Below are 13,095 nucleotides of genomic sequence, written 5' to 3' on the forward strand. Positions count from 1 at the left end.
AACTGAAGTTTTGGGACGTCTTTTGACCATACGTCAATATTCGCCTTTTTAGGGCCCCCTTAAACGTCGGTAGATGAGGTTATGGGATCCTAACTCTACCCCAGACCTAAACCTAACCCTAAACCTAACCCGTCACCTAACTGACGTTAAAGGTAAAGCGTCAGTTGTATGACGGCCCGGGATCGCCATCTACCGACGTTTAAGGGGGCCCTAAAAAGGCGGATATTGACGTATGGTCATAAGACGTCCCAAAACGTCAGTTGTATGACTTTTTGGGATGAGACTGTGTTAACCAAAGTGCTGTACAAGCAATTATTGAAATAAAACAAAAACATAAATTTGTCAATTATATATATATATACGTATATATATAATTAACACTGTCAATTATAAACCAGGTTTTTAATAGTAGGCTTCACGTAAGGTTTTATAAAGCCCAAATCCAAATCTGAAACTTACAGGCACCCCCAGGTCCAAATATTATGACTTCTGTTTTTTCTTCATCACATTTTTAAAAATGTGAGGCCATCAGGGCTTTAATATCCTCTAGACAGCACAACAATGGTACAATTGAGTTAGAATCTTTCCGTTTCAGAGGCAGAAAGACATGTGTATCATCTGTGTAAAAAGTGAAATGAGATACCATACTTCTTAAAAATAGACCATAAAGGCAGGAAAATAGGATAGGCCCAAGAATCCTTGTGGGACACGAAAAAGATGCCGAAGAGGGCACAAAATCCCCAAGGCGAACAGAAAAGCTTCTGTCAGACCTAAACCACTGTACCCTTTATGCCAACACAGTGCTCCAAACGAATCATCAAGTTGGTCTACAGTGTCAAATGCAGCCGTGAGATCTAGGAGCATGAGAACAGCATAATCACCTGAGTCAGTGGCAAGTAGCAGGTCATTAAAAACTTTCAGTAAGGCCAGATCAAAAGATCTGACTATGCAGTGTTAGACACATTCCTGGGGCAGCATATTTTGATGAACCTGGAACAGCATTCCTGTCTGAAAAATGTAGATTTAACCATATCCCTATGCCTAAACCTGTGTCTTTAAAACCGATGTTGTGCTCAATACATATTCGGGGAAAGGCTGAAATCAGTCATGTATGTGTGAAAAGCAAACAAGGGAGAGACCTTTAGTGTCAGCATCCTGTTGTAAACAGTGACAGCATCGTACTTGACTAACATGTATTTAATTCCTTTCATATTGTCACTAAAGTCCTGAGCAGTTGATTGACCATTATTGAAGACACCTGATAACAAGCAGAATCACTAAAGGAGAAAAATCTAAATTTAAGTCACTATTATGGTGATCAGTGTTATCTTTAAGGTACGTTTACACGACAACGATATGTTTAAAATGGAGAAGTTTTTCCTTTGAGTTTTCCGCATACAGATGACACCATTGTCAAAATGATCCCGTTCTCACAGATTTGCAAAAACGATTAAAAAACGCTCTATTCTGCTTCCAGGCCAGTAGATGGCGACAAAACACTATAGACTGAACACGTAATACGCATGTGCATGAGGTCATTGTCTTCAGAGATTCATATGGAGACTTGCTCCGTTTTCAAATGTTTGCATTTTCAGGCACCCAAAACGCTGTTGTTGTGTTAATGAACGGCCAAAACGCATAAAGTTTTATGTTTTTAGTTGAAAATGGCCTCGTGTGAACAGCCCCTGAGTTGGGCTTTTCCCTTGACTTTTTAATATTAGATTTAGAAACGATCTGAAGAGAAAACGCAAAAGGGGTGTTGCGTTATCACTTTTTATTCTGCGTTTAGACAAGTGTTATGGTTGGGAAATCCGCGTGCATATGGTGACGCATAATGTGAAATTCGATGTAGTGTGCACTCCAGGCGGCTAGGTGGCAATGTGAAGCACTGCCACACAACAACACCAAGTCCACGCGCCTGCGTACAACCTTCACTGTCAAGCATACTTTTGCGGTTTTCCCCTTTAGTCAGGAACGCGACTGTGAAGCATTTTTAAGATTTCCACTCTGGAGGGTGGTTTCACTTTTTTGCGTTTTTATTCCCAAAATCGGCATCGCCGTGTAAACGAAAGGCACATCCGATAAAATATTTTTACGTTTTCACCCACGAGCGTTCTCGTGTAAACAGGGTCTGAGGCCTGACATCATTACTCAGGGCAGTTTTTTATATGATTAATAATAAATCCACGTAATCCATGTTTTTTGGGGGGGGGGGGGGGGGGTTTGAAAAAAAAAGTGCAGCCTCTCTTTCACATTATAAAACTGTAATGGAGGAACCCACATTACCAACATATTTGGCCCTGTCCCAAATGGCACCTAAACACTCGTTGTTTTCCTACGAGTCCACACTTTGTGGCTCAGCAAAAGTGCGCATCGAGCAGGGGCGGACTGGCCATGGCAGACCCGGACTTGTTTTTTTGGCCGATACAAAATACAAAAATAAATAAATCTTTTTTTGTGTGTGTGTCTAAATGGCCCATAAAACTCGTACATCGCCCCATTTGTTTTGTTTTGTCCAAAGTTCAAAGTCAAACTGGCCTTTTTTTGCGAGGAGGATGCATTCTCCTGTGACTCGGCATATGGTCCGCAACAAATAATAGAGCAAAAGAGCAATCAGCAATCATAGGAGTGCAATGCAGCCGTTTAAACTTGCAGGGAATGCGCCTCTCAATGTGACGTGACGATGGCTCTGAGTCTGAACGAAAACGCGTTGTGGAAACGCGTTTGGCTGGTGGTACTTTTTGACCCTCTCTGCTATTATAGTTTTCAAGATGGCGGAACGGACATGGAAGCCTCCGTGAACCTACCCGTCCCATGTACATAAAGATAATAAATTCTTCATTTACGAGGATAAGTCAGATAATTTGCAGAGGTATTTGTACACCATTGAGGACATATTTATGAATAAAAATATTGATTTCAGATAATAAAATACCTAAAAATCTACACAGAGTCCCTTTAAACACTTTAAAAATGCAAGCTAATAATTTTAAAGGAAAATAATTAATTAGGCTACAGTAAAATCCTGTTAATTGTAACATTTATGAGTTAATGAGTAATTATGCTGCATAGTATATGAAAATTAACAAGACAATTAGACAGTTGACACATCATTACTCAAGACACGTTTTTTTTAATTAATATTAAAAAGTAATAGCATAAAAATAAATGCTTGTTTTGAGCATAAATTTGCATGTTTGTTTTAAATGAGGCTTAGTTTCAGACCAAAACTGCAGTGTCTCATTAACATTATAAAACTGTAACATATCGATTGTCCACTAGAGGACAGAAAACATTCAAACACCTTTTGTTCTATTCATATCCACTCTGATCTAAACAGCGAAATGACACTATATAATGTAACAGACATGAACAATACATGACATTAATATCTGCATAACAGACAAGATCGCGGTTAATGGGAACACATTCCATCAACTTCAAATTAACCACCAGAAAAAAAAACCGTGTGAAACCGTTTGTCATTATATTTTTCACAGGAATGCAGAATGATTTCAAACACATTTTCCAAAGCATTTAGGGATGATGTTACTATAGACTATAATACTTTTCAGAGATCTGTACATTCTTCATCAGTAAGTTTTTCTCCTCAGGCATATAATCTTCTTTTTCAATAGAATCTGTAAGACAGCATAGACAATTTCAGTGAAAATTAAAGTGTTGGCTACATCTATATCTAATGTGGTTGTGACCATTACCCCCAAAAATATATCCCAAAATATGCAAGAAGGGTGAAATACAGAACAAAAATAGATCAGAACAAAGAACAATCATTTTCGTCTCCAGCACTAGATTGTTAAATGTTTTTAAAGCAATATGGGAACTGTAGGCTACGCCAAATTTAGCCAGGAAAAATGTATTGTTCTAACTTGTAGTGCCTATGCATTTTAATTCGCACTGAAGTGCCTTGAAACGCGCAGCATTATTCAGTGTGTTGAAGTAATTCCCACTGAAACAGGAAGACAGGGCGGGACATATAGAACAGCTCCTCCCCTTTTTTTAAATAGCCAATAGCGTGTTGTTTATATCATGACGATTTGGTCATAGCTGTTGAGTTTGGGAAAGCCGCATTTGACGGCTAATGGCAGTCCCCTTCTAGATTTAAAATGAAACTATTACTAAAGCAGTGCAGAATTCAAATGGTTCGATACGTTTCCTGGTCTGTGGCGACTCAATGATATGATCTGCGATGTGCTGCTGTATGTCTGGAGCTGCAGCGGTATGCGCGACACTAACGTGAAACCAGATTTCTTTCGCATCAATGGAAAGCCATATTTACTGTCTGAATCGTTCCCTGTCCTTGTGCACCATGTGCTGTTTATCATTTAGAAAATACTGATTGTGTGAACAAGTGACCGATTTCAGCTGCAGCTTCAGCATTATAATGAAGGGGGCGGAGCTTCAGACTCTAGAGAGCATTTGATTGGATGGAAAATCTGATAAGAATATGAAGTGCAAAGTGTCTTTAAAATCACAGATCCATTTCTTGGCGGAAGTGAGAGACTACGTTTTTAACGCTTATTTCTTGGAAATGCAAATTTTGTTATTCTTTCAGAGCACACTCGCTTATAGATAACAGTATAGCTAACATATTCATACTAAAAAACTTCCATTTTGATTTCATAGTGACTTTAAGAACCATTATACTGACAGAATTGTGCTACTCACCTTGGACAACAAATATCTTGGAGGTCATATCGCTCCCATTCTTGGTGATATTTACTTTATAAAGACCAATATCTGTAGGTTTGACATCATTGATAGTGAGATATCCAGTTTTGCGATCCAGGTGAAATCGGTCATCGTGATCGCATTGACCGCTATTGTTCAGTTCATCCACTCTGGCGATGACTTCAAAAGGAGTTGTTTGATCTGAGCTTGATTTTCCAAACCTCCACTGTATCGCATCGTAGCTTTGTATTTCAGTGAGGCCAGTGTTTAGAGTGACGGACTCTCCCATCGTCACCGACACGGTCTTCAGTTCAACATTCTCAGCAACGCCCTCGTCTGCTGAACAAACGAAAAAATAGAGATTAAACTTTGTAGTGGTGTTGACTCAGTAACAAGATCTTACACAAGTTTTGCCCTGTTTAAACAAAATGTAATACATAATGTATATAAGATCATATTTTCTATTTTTTAACTCTAGATCAAACTTACCCTTGTGATCTTTTTTTCTATATTTCATGTGGATGGTAAATATTCCAACAGCAGCCACAGCTAAAACAATTGCTCCAACAAAAACACAGATCAGCACTATATGACTGAATGATAAACCTGTTTGTGCCGACTCGTCCTCTGTAATATAATGCATTAGAGAGAGTTAACACATCTAACTTGTGTACAAAAAAATGCTAAAATTGTAATTATGGGACACTTGAGAACTGGAAGTGAAGTTGAGAAGTACCTGCACATGTGTGTCTGCAGAGTGTGTTGATGTCCAGATGTGTGGTCTGGTTGCTGATGGGATTGTTCAGCACACAGCTGTAGGTGTTTTTATCCTGATATTCCACCTCCAGAGGTAGAGAGAGACTGATGCTGAGATCAGACGCACTGATGCTGGACAATACACTCATTCCTGCGTACCAGGACAGAGTCACATCACTCACATTCACCATTGATGAACACACCAGTGAACATGAAGATGATGATGAAGAGCAGTCTCTACTGATGACAGGAACAGGCAGACGAGCTGGAAAACAGGAGAGAATAAACAGAGAATTATCAATTTTAACATCTAAGGTAAATGTACAGTATATTATAGCTTGTTTTCACGTGATGTCACGCAACTGCGTTGCCATGGCGCGAAGCGCAAATGGAGGGCAGGAAGTGATTTCTATATTTAGGAAGCACTTTAACACACTCAAAATGCCTATGTTTTGCGTCGTTTACGGTTGCTCAAATCGATCAAACCACGAGGAGTTTTTATCGTGTGACAAAAGTTGTTGTTCATAAGGGAGGAAAGTACAAGAAATTGACAGAAAAACACCGGGAAAATGCCTTATAAACCTACGTCTGCGGTCGGGAGGAGCCGAATGGGAAAATGCCTGTGTGTGTGCGCGCAGTGATCACTTCGTCAACTGTGAGTTAATATTTATGTGGCTTATAATTACATTATTCAGGTGTTTTGTGTAACGTAGCAGTTTCCGAACTTTGTAAAGTCAAAGTAGCCTATGTCTGTAAGACGAGTTAGTTGCTGATATTTACAGCCCGGTCTCACCCCAAGACGTCATATAACTGACGTTTTAGGACGTCTTTTGACCATACGTCAATATTCGCCTTTTTAGGGCCCCCTTAAACGTCGGTAGATGAGGTTCTGGGATCCTAACTCTTCCCCATACCTAAACCTAACCCTAAACCTAACCCGTCACCTAACTGACGTTAAAGGTAAAGCGTCAGTTGTATGACGGCCCGGGATCGCCATCTACCGACGTTTAAGGGGGCCCTAAAAAGGCTGATATTGACGTATGGTCAAAATACGTCCCAAAACGTCAGTTATATGACTTTTTGGGATGAGACTGTGTTACGATGGCAGGCAAATCTCTCAATTCAGTTGAAAATCGGTCCTCATCATAACGTAAGGATCGCGTCCAACATATGTTTCGATTTTCTGTTTATATATTTCTCTTGTAATAGCGTCTAAAGTAGTACAGTACGGATTTTCCTCCATCTCGTCCATTGCGCTCTTCACTCCTTGCCCTCCATCTGCGTTCCGCGCGTCAATACAATCACGTGACTGCAAACCACCTATTGGCTGTTGATTGGCCGTCCTGTTCTTCAGTGTCACAATTGTAAGAATAAACTTCTTAAAGTCAACATGCTGTTATGTTTTTGTTTTGGAGCCAGGAAGTCCTAATCACTCCTGCAGCCTATTCTCCGACTATCTTCGAGAACCTTCTACGAGCAGCTTCCAGTCGGTGTTGGTGTTGCATCTCTTTTCTCGGTATGGAAATTGGCTCGGTCGACATGTGCGCTCAGTGCACAGCAGTCACTGATGACTTGCTTTATTGCGGTCCCACTGAAGTTATTTTAGAGGCTCCTGGGGGATATGGCTTCCACAGCAAAGCTGATCGGATAGATTCATATGAGACCGCTTCAGCTCTGGCTTTGCGATCGAGTCTCGAGGTGGGCTTGCTTGGCAACAAGGCACTCTCCGAGTACCAGTTACTCCGACCTGCCGTCAGACCTTCACTCAGCTTTCTACAGGCCAGAGTGCCCTTAGAACGAGTTTTCAGGCATGTTGCTGGCAATACGTCTCGCTCTGTACTGCTTGCGTTGCTCAACAACTAGCATAGACATATACACTAGACCTCAACTTGGGGTTCTAAGCATCTTGGAACAGGGGTCTTGTCATAGGAAGTAACCAACACTATCTCACGACCAATTCGTACGAATTCGACGCATGATTAAAAAGTGTCTAATTCGTACGACCTCACTCGTACTAATTCGTACGATTTGTCTAAACCCACGTGATGGTTAGGTTTAGGGGCGGGGTAAGGGGTAGGTCATTTGTACGAATTCATACGAATTGGCCAATTCGTAAAATATGTACGATTCAGCAAAATCGTATTAATTCGTACGAGTGAGGTCGTATGAATTGTTACGAATTAGCCACTTTTTAATCATTCGTCGAATTCGTACGACTTGGTCGTGAGATCGGGTTGAAGTAGCTAGGTAACGCTGCTATCTCTGCCTTTACTTCGAATTCATTGATGGTGGCGGACTTTTGTGCAGCGTATGATGTTCACGGATGAAATCTGAACTAGGAAGAATGTTTAAAAAAAATAAAAAATCTTTCTGGAATCAATGACAAATACATGTCTGACCGTTGGAACAAACCAAAAAAAAAAAACAAGAAAAATCGCATTTATGATGATTTATGGTGATTTTATTTCCGTTAGACCTGTGTCTACTACATTGACGCTGATGCATTAAAGTGGAGGGGCTTCCCTGTTTCAAGATGGCGGCTCTATTGACGCATTCGTTCCAATGAACTGCCGTAGCCAAGGTGAGGTCTAGTGTATATATCTATGAACAACCAGCACGTACTAGTCCAATCAGACAATACCGAGACAATTTCCCAGACAGCAAACTGACATTGAATCAACGTGGAAACGACGTCTCTCATGACATTGAAACAACGTCGATTTTGCTCATCGAATTAATGTTGAACCAACGTCAGACGCGGCATTCTTCAAAGCTAAATGAAAATCGAAAATTGGTTTGCTTTCATAACGTTGAAACAACGCGTTGATTTCAAGTTGATTTTCCGTTAGTTTTGAAAGAATGACGCGTCTGACGTTGGTTCAACGTTAATTCGATGAGCAAAACAATGTCAGATTAACGTTGTTTCGATGTCATATTTCCACGTTGATTCAATGTCAGTTTGCTATCTGGGTTAGCATTAATCAACGTACAAGGTGGTCTACGCTCCCGCCGTATGTCGCAACTCGCAACTGATGACCCCCACACGTGTATTTCGGGCAGGCAATAATTGCATATTTCCATTTAGATATGCTTCCCAATGTACCTTGGAATTCCTGTGTTAAGTAGGAGTCCTTCTTCCGTGCTAATCTCAGACTTACTCAGGGCACTGGCAGCCGAGTGGCATGGTTAGACTGGGAACCCCATTCGTCGTCACAACGTAACTTGTAGTGTCTACGAAAAGTAAGGGATGTAACCCTCGTTCCCTGAGTAGGGAATGAAGACGTTACGTCTCCCTGCCACTTTCGCTGTACAGATGGAACAGCCTGAGTTCAGTCTCGGCCCCTCAGCATGTAACATAACTGCGTGTTGCCAGTGTACTGCCTTATATACCCACGAGGTGGGGTGGAGTCACGCAATACCAAATCAATAGACACGGCATTTCTTTGCCATTGGCTCGTTTTGCAATACTCTAAGTAGATAGGCTTTCTAAGCGAAACCCCATTCGTCCTCATGACGTAACCTCTACGTTACTTTTATTTTTACATATCGTGTTCGTACTGTGTCAAGTCGCCAAACTGTATCGTCAACACAAGCCATTTGTGCTTGGACCCCAACAATCAACGCTTGTGGCCTTGCCGACTCCTAAAACTTTTAAACTTTAGGCCTAATTTGTCATACTAATAATAAATCTTGATGCACCATAATTATACAACGTTTAATTTTGGAACTAAAGTTCAATTATTATATTATATTGTGTATACTATAAAGTTAGTTAGATTTAACTTAATCTTTCTTCCCCTATCGACTGAGCAGAATGTAACAATGTCATCTCAATTAGCCAACTATAAAAGAAACTGTAATATTAATCAGTTTTGCTGCTGACTGCAACGCAATGACATCAACTACTCACCAGAAACAATAATACTGAATTTTTGGGTTGTGGCCACATTTCCGCCAAAGATCTGTAGCTCATAAAGTCCAGAGTGTTCAGTTCTGATGTTCATGATGGTGAGATCTCCAGTCTGATCATCTAACTCCAGCCTGCCTCTGAATCTCCCATCAAGAACATTACTGAATAATGAGACCATATTGACCTGTCTGTTGATCTGAGCTATACGAGTGCTTTCAGGTCCAAATGTCCACAGTATCAGATCAGCTCTTTGTATTTGAGAAAGATCAGTGTTTAGAGTGAGAGAATCTCCCTCCATCCCTGACACTGTCTTCACTGTATCTTCAGCACCAAACACACCTGAAGAACAAACAAACAACAGTTACTCAAATTCCTGTCTAAACAGAAATGACTCGAAAAAAGATTCGTTCATTTTGATGAACGAGTTCGAACAGGAGAGTCACGAACGTGCATCAGAGAACAGAACAGAGCAAGGCGAGCATTTGTGCTTTCTAAAACTTAAACTTTTTTTATTTAAATGGCCACTCGTTTCGCTATAAGACCCTTCATCATCTGGTGTCGTTTAAAGGCCTTTGAAGCTGCACTGAAACTGTCTTTTGGACCTTGAACCGTTATACCCAATTAAGTCATGAAGAAAACCCTGGAATGTTTTCATCAAAAACCTTTTTTTTCGACTGAAGAAAGAAAGATGTGAATGACATGGGGGTGAGCAAATTATTAGCAAAAGTGAACTACTCCTTTAAGTGTCTTAAACGCACAGCTCAGTAACGGTTCGCCCTCTTTAACAATACAGTTAAACTAAATGTACGAAACAAATGTTGTACAAAGCTGAAAAAAAAACCTCAACATCAATCGGACGCATGTAAAGTGTATTTTGTTACAATAGCAACAATGGATCGGCCTATAGAACGAAAAAACGAGAGTAATTAACCCGTACCCAACTTAATTAGCCCATTTCTTTTTTTTACTGGCACTTTTCTATTTATAAGCTACTGTTGTAAATCTCTCTTTTTTTATGGGTCCTGTCACTTTACCTTCTTTGCTTTCAATTTTGAAATTATTCAAATGAAACAGGGCTTACTTTTCACAATCACAATATGTCAGATTTCATGTTGCTTCACCTATCTGTAGGGCAATTTGCAGCTCTTGCTCCCTAATTTAAGTTCAAAGCTTGCCAGGCTCTTTAAATGTAACCCACGTTTCTATAAACTCCGCACTCGGAGCTGTCAAAATTCGTGCTAATGTTAAGTTTATGGGACATTTTATAAGCGATTAGAGAATATCGTACGCCGATCGAATCAAAAACAAGCCATAGTTCTCCTCTCCTCAATAAGCCCGAAGAAGAAGCATGCCGAGAACAATGCTTTAGCCGCACTAACTAAAATAGCCTATACTGTTGCACTTAGAATAATGGATGCAGCATTTTAATGAAACGTTGCATTTAGACAGTTTAATCACCTCGACATGTTTTGCATTAATTACTGTAGCTAAATTCTGTAAAATATATCGATCTTTCTATGAATAATAATCAAAACATTTTATATTATTTCGTTTAATTGTAAATACATAGAGAATGAAAGCGAAAGTCTAGGCTTTTAGATTCTGTACTCACCTTTCAAGAGTAAAAAGCAGATAAATAACACCCAGATCATTACGCTGATGTAGATTAAAATAAAATCTGATTTAAAACAAAGTTGTAGTGTATTTGGTCATCGGTTCAGTTGCGTTCGTGGTTTTTCTTCGATCAGCTAGCTCTCTGTTTCTTAAACGCGCTGACAGCGACGATTAACATAATTGTGTCTAAATAACAAAGTAGGCTAACTAATATTATTATATCTAACCGATTTAACAACAGCAGAGAGACTATATTTTGAGTTATACTCCTAATGGTTGCTGTAAAAAGTATAGCCTAAATCTGCGTCTCGAGGAAAAGTTAAAGTTGAGTATCAGGAAGTTTCTGAGTGATGATGTCGTGAAGCACGTAAAGTGGAATTACCTGTTTCATCGAAAAAGCGTAAACTAATAAACACAATGCAGGATGGTCCCTTAGGCACAGCATATTTTTTTTTTTTTTAAATGGCAGACTATGCACAACTCCTCTTAACATTTATGTCAGCATAGTCCAATAATCATTAATCACAATCCAAACAACATCCAATCGTTTTGTTTGAGCGCTTAAAATATTTTTTAAAAAAATGTCATCATCTAGGCCTAACTCACTCTAGCTGAGCTGATTAGCCTATTACTTTATAAAATATTTAACAAATTAAGACATATTAGCCTACAATTGTAACACTTTTTCCCTATAAATGTAAGTATTTAAGAACATAGCCTATATGATAATAATTATTATTATATTTTACAGAAAACGTACTTCTTGAAAGAGAAGTCCCAGTCCCAGCTAACAATTTTACAGTCTGGGAATGTTCCCTTTAGGTTATAAAAACAGAACCTAAAAATGCAGGGATATAAATAACCTGTTTAGTTCCTCAAAAAAATCACCAAATTGGAACCAAACGGGGACGTTAGGGGAACGTTCTGTGTTTGCTGGCCTATTTTTCATATTTTTAGGGAGTTGTGAGCAGTAGTGCATTGATTCTTGCAAAGCCCTGAAGAGAAGAAAAAATATGAGATGGGAGGAAAAATAGTTGCTGCTTTTGTGTTCTCCCTGAGAAACTTTGCGTTCACTCACAACGAACAAAAAGATTTGCAAGAGACCGCAGTTTCCAGATTCTCGTAATGCAAAACATTTGCGAGTCAGAGAGGCATTGACAATCATGGCATCCTCCAATCTCAATTTTTTTTTCCACCTCAAATTTGTCCCTTCAGGGACTCCGTAGATTCTTATATCGGGAAATTCGAAATTCGCACCTGTCTGATTTGGCTCTCCGCCTTGCATCTCGTCGCTTTGGAGGGGCAAATACGGAAGCCCTCAACCGCAACATAAAAAACTGAATATATAGCCTAAACGAAAGAATAAAGTCGAAATATTTCGAGAATTAAGTCGAAACATTAAAGGGACACTCCACCCCACTCCTTTTTCTACTATGGAAATGTGCCAAACAACTTTTTGGTTCCAATCGTTCTTCCGATTTGTGTTCAACAGAACAAAGAGGGTGAGTAAATGAACAACAACTTGAGGGTGAGTAAATGATGACAGAATTTTCATTTTTTGGGTGGATTATCCCTTTAATACAGTCTTCGAAGTTGCGTGTGGTTCACTGGGCCTAGCGCAGAGCGAGTGTTTGCAATTCAATACTCGCGCGTGTGTGAAGAAATGCGCACACACACACACACACAAATAACTTCTATGGAAGACTATTCTTTTAATTTTGACTAAATAATCTAAAATATTAAGTCAAAATATTTTGACTTTAATTTTGAAATATTTCGACTTTAATATCGAAATGCTAGATTAAAAAGGAAAAGTTACGTTACGGTTCAGGGCTTAAAGGCATCATGCTGTCTGCTACATTAGCACATTTACAATCGATCGACACATCAACTTATAAACATGCTTTCAAATATACTCGATCAAACTTATAAATGAGAATATTTGCATTAAATAACTTGTCAAAATTTTCGATAGAACTCAAAAGCATTAACACATAATTTTACCTTTCATCTCATAATTTTCTTCCATCACCATTTCCCTTTAGGGGCTCTGTATTATCATACAAACATCACATATTTCTTTAAAAATATATTAAATGAAACATTTAAAGAAAGAAAAAAAG

General features: G+C 39.2%; 1 protein-coding gene across 1 annotated transcript; it reads right to left on the reverse strand.

Annotated features, from left to right (window-relative positions):
• Nucleotides 1-3,129: 3,129 nt before the first annotated feature.
• On the reverse strand, nucleotides 3,130-11,355 carry LOC120486376 (SLAM family member 5). Its single transcript, XM_039682384.2, has 6 exons — nucleotides 10,971-11,355; nucleotides 9,359-9,697; nucleotides 5,429-5,713; nucleotides 5,182-5,319; nucleotides 4,690-5,031; nucleotides 3,130-3,641 (listed from the first exon to the last, which is right to left on the reverse strand). Exons 1-6 carry the CDS (start codon nucleotides 11,008-11,010, stop codon nucleotides 3,553-3,555), a joined length of 1,233 nt encoding a protein of 410 aa, XP_039538318.2. The 5' UTR covers nucleotides 11,011-11,355; the 3' UTR covers nucleotides 3,130-3,552.
• Nucleotides 11,356-13,095: the final 1,740 nt, after the last annotated feature.

This window comes from Pimephales promelas, chromosome 2, assembly GCF_988280905.1.
Source record: "Pimephales promelas chromosome 2, fPimPro1.hap1.1, whole genome shotgun sequence".
Taxonomy (NCBI): Eukaryota; Metazoa; Chordata; class Actinopteri; order Cypriniformes; family Leuciscidae; genus Pimephales; species Pimephales promelas.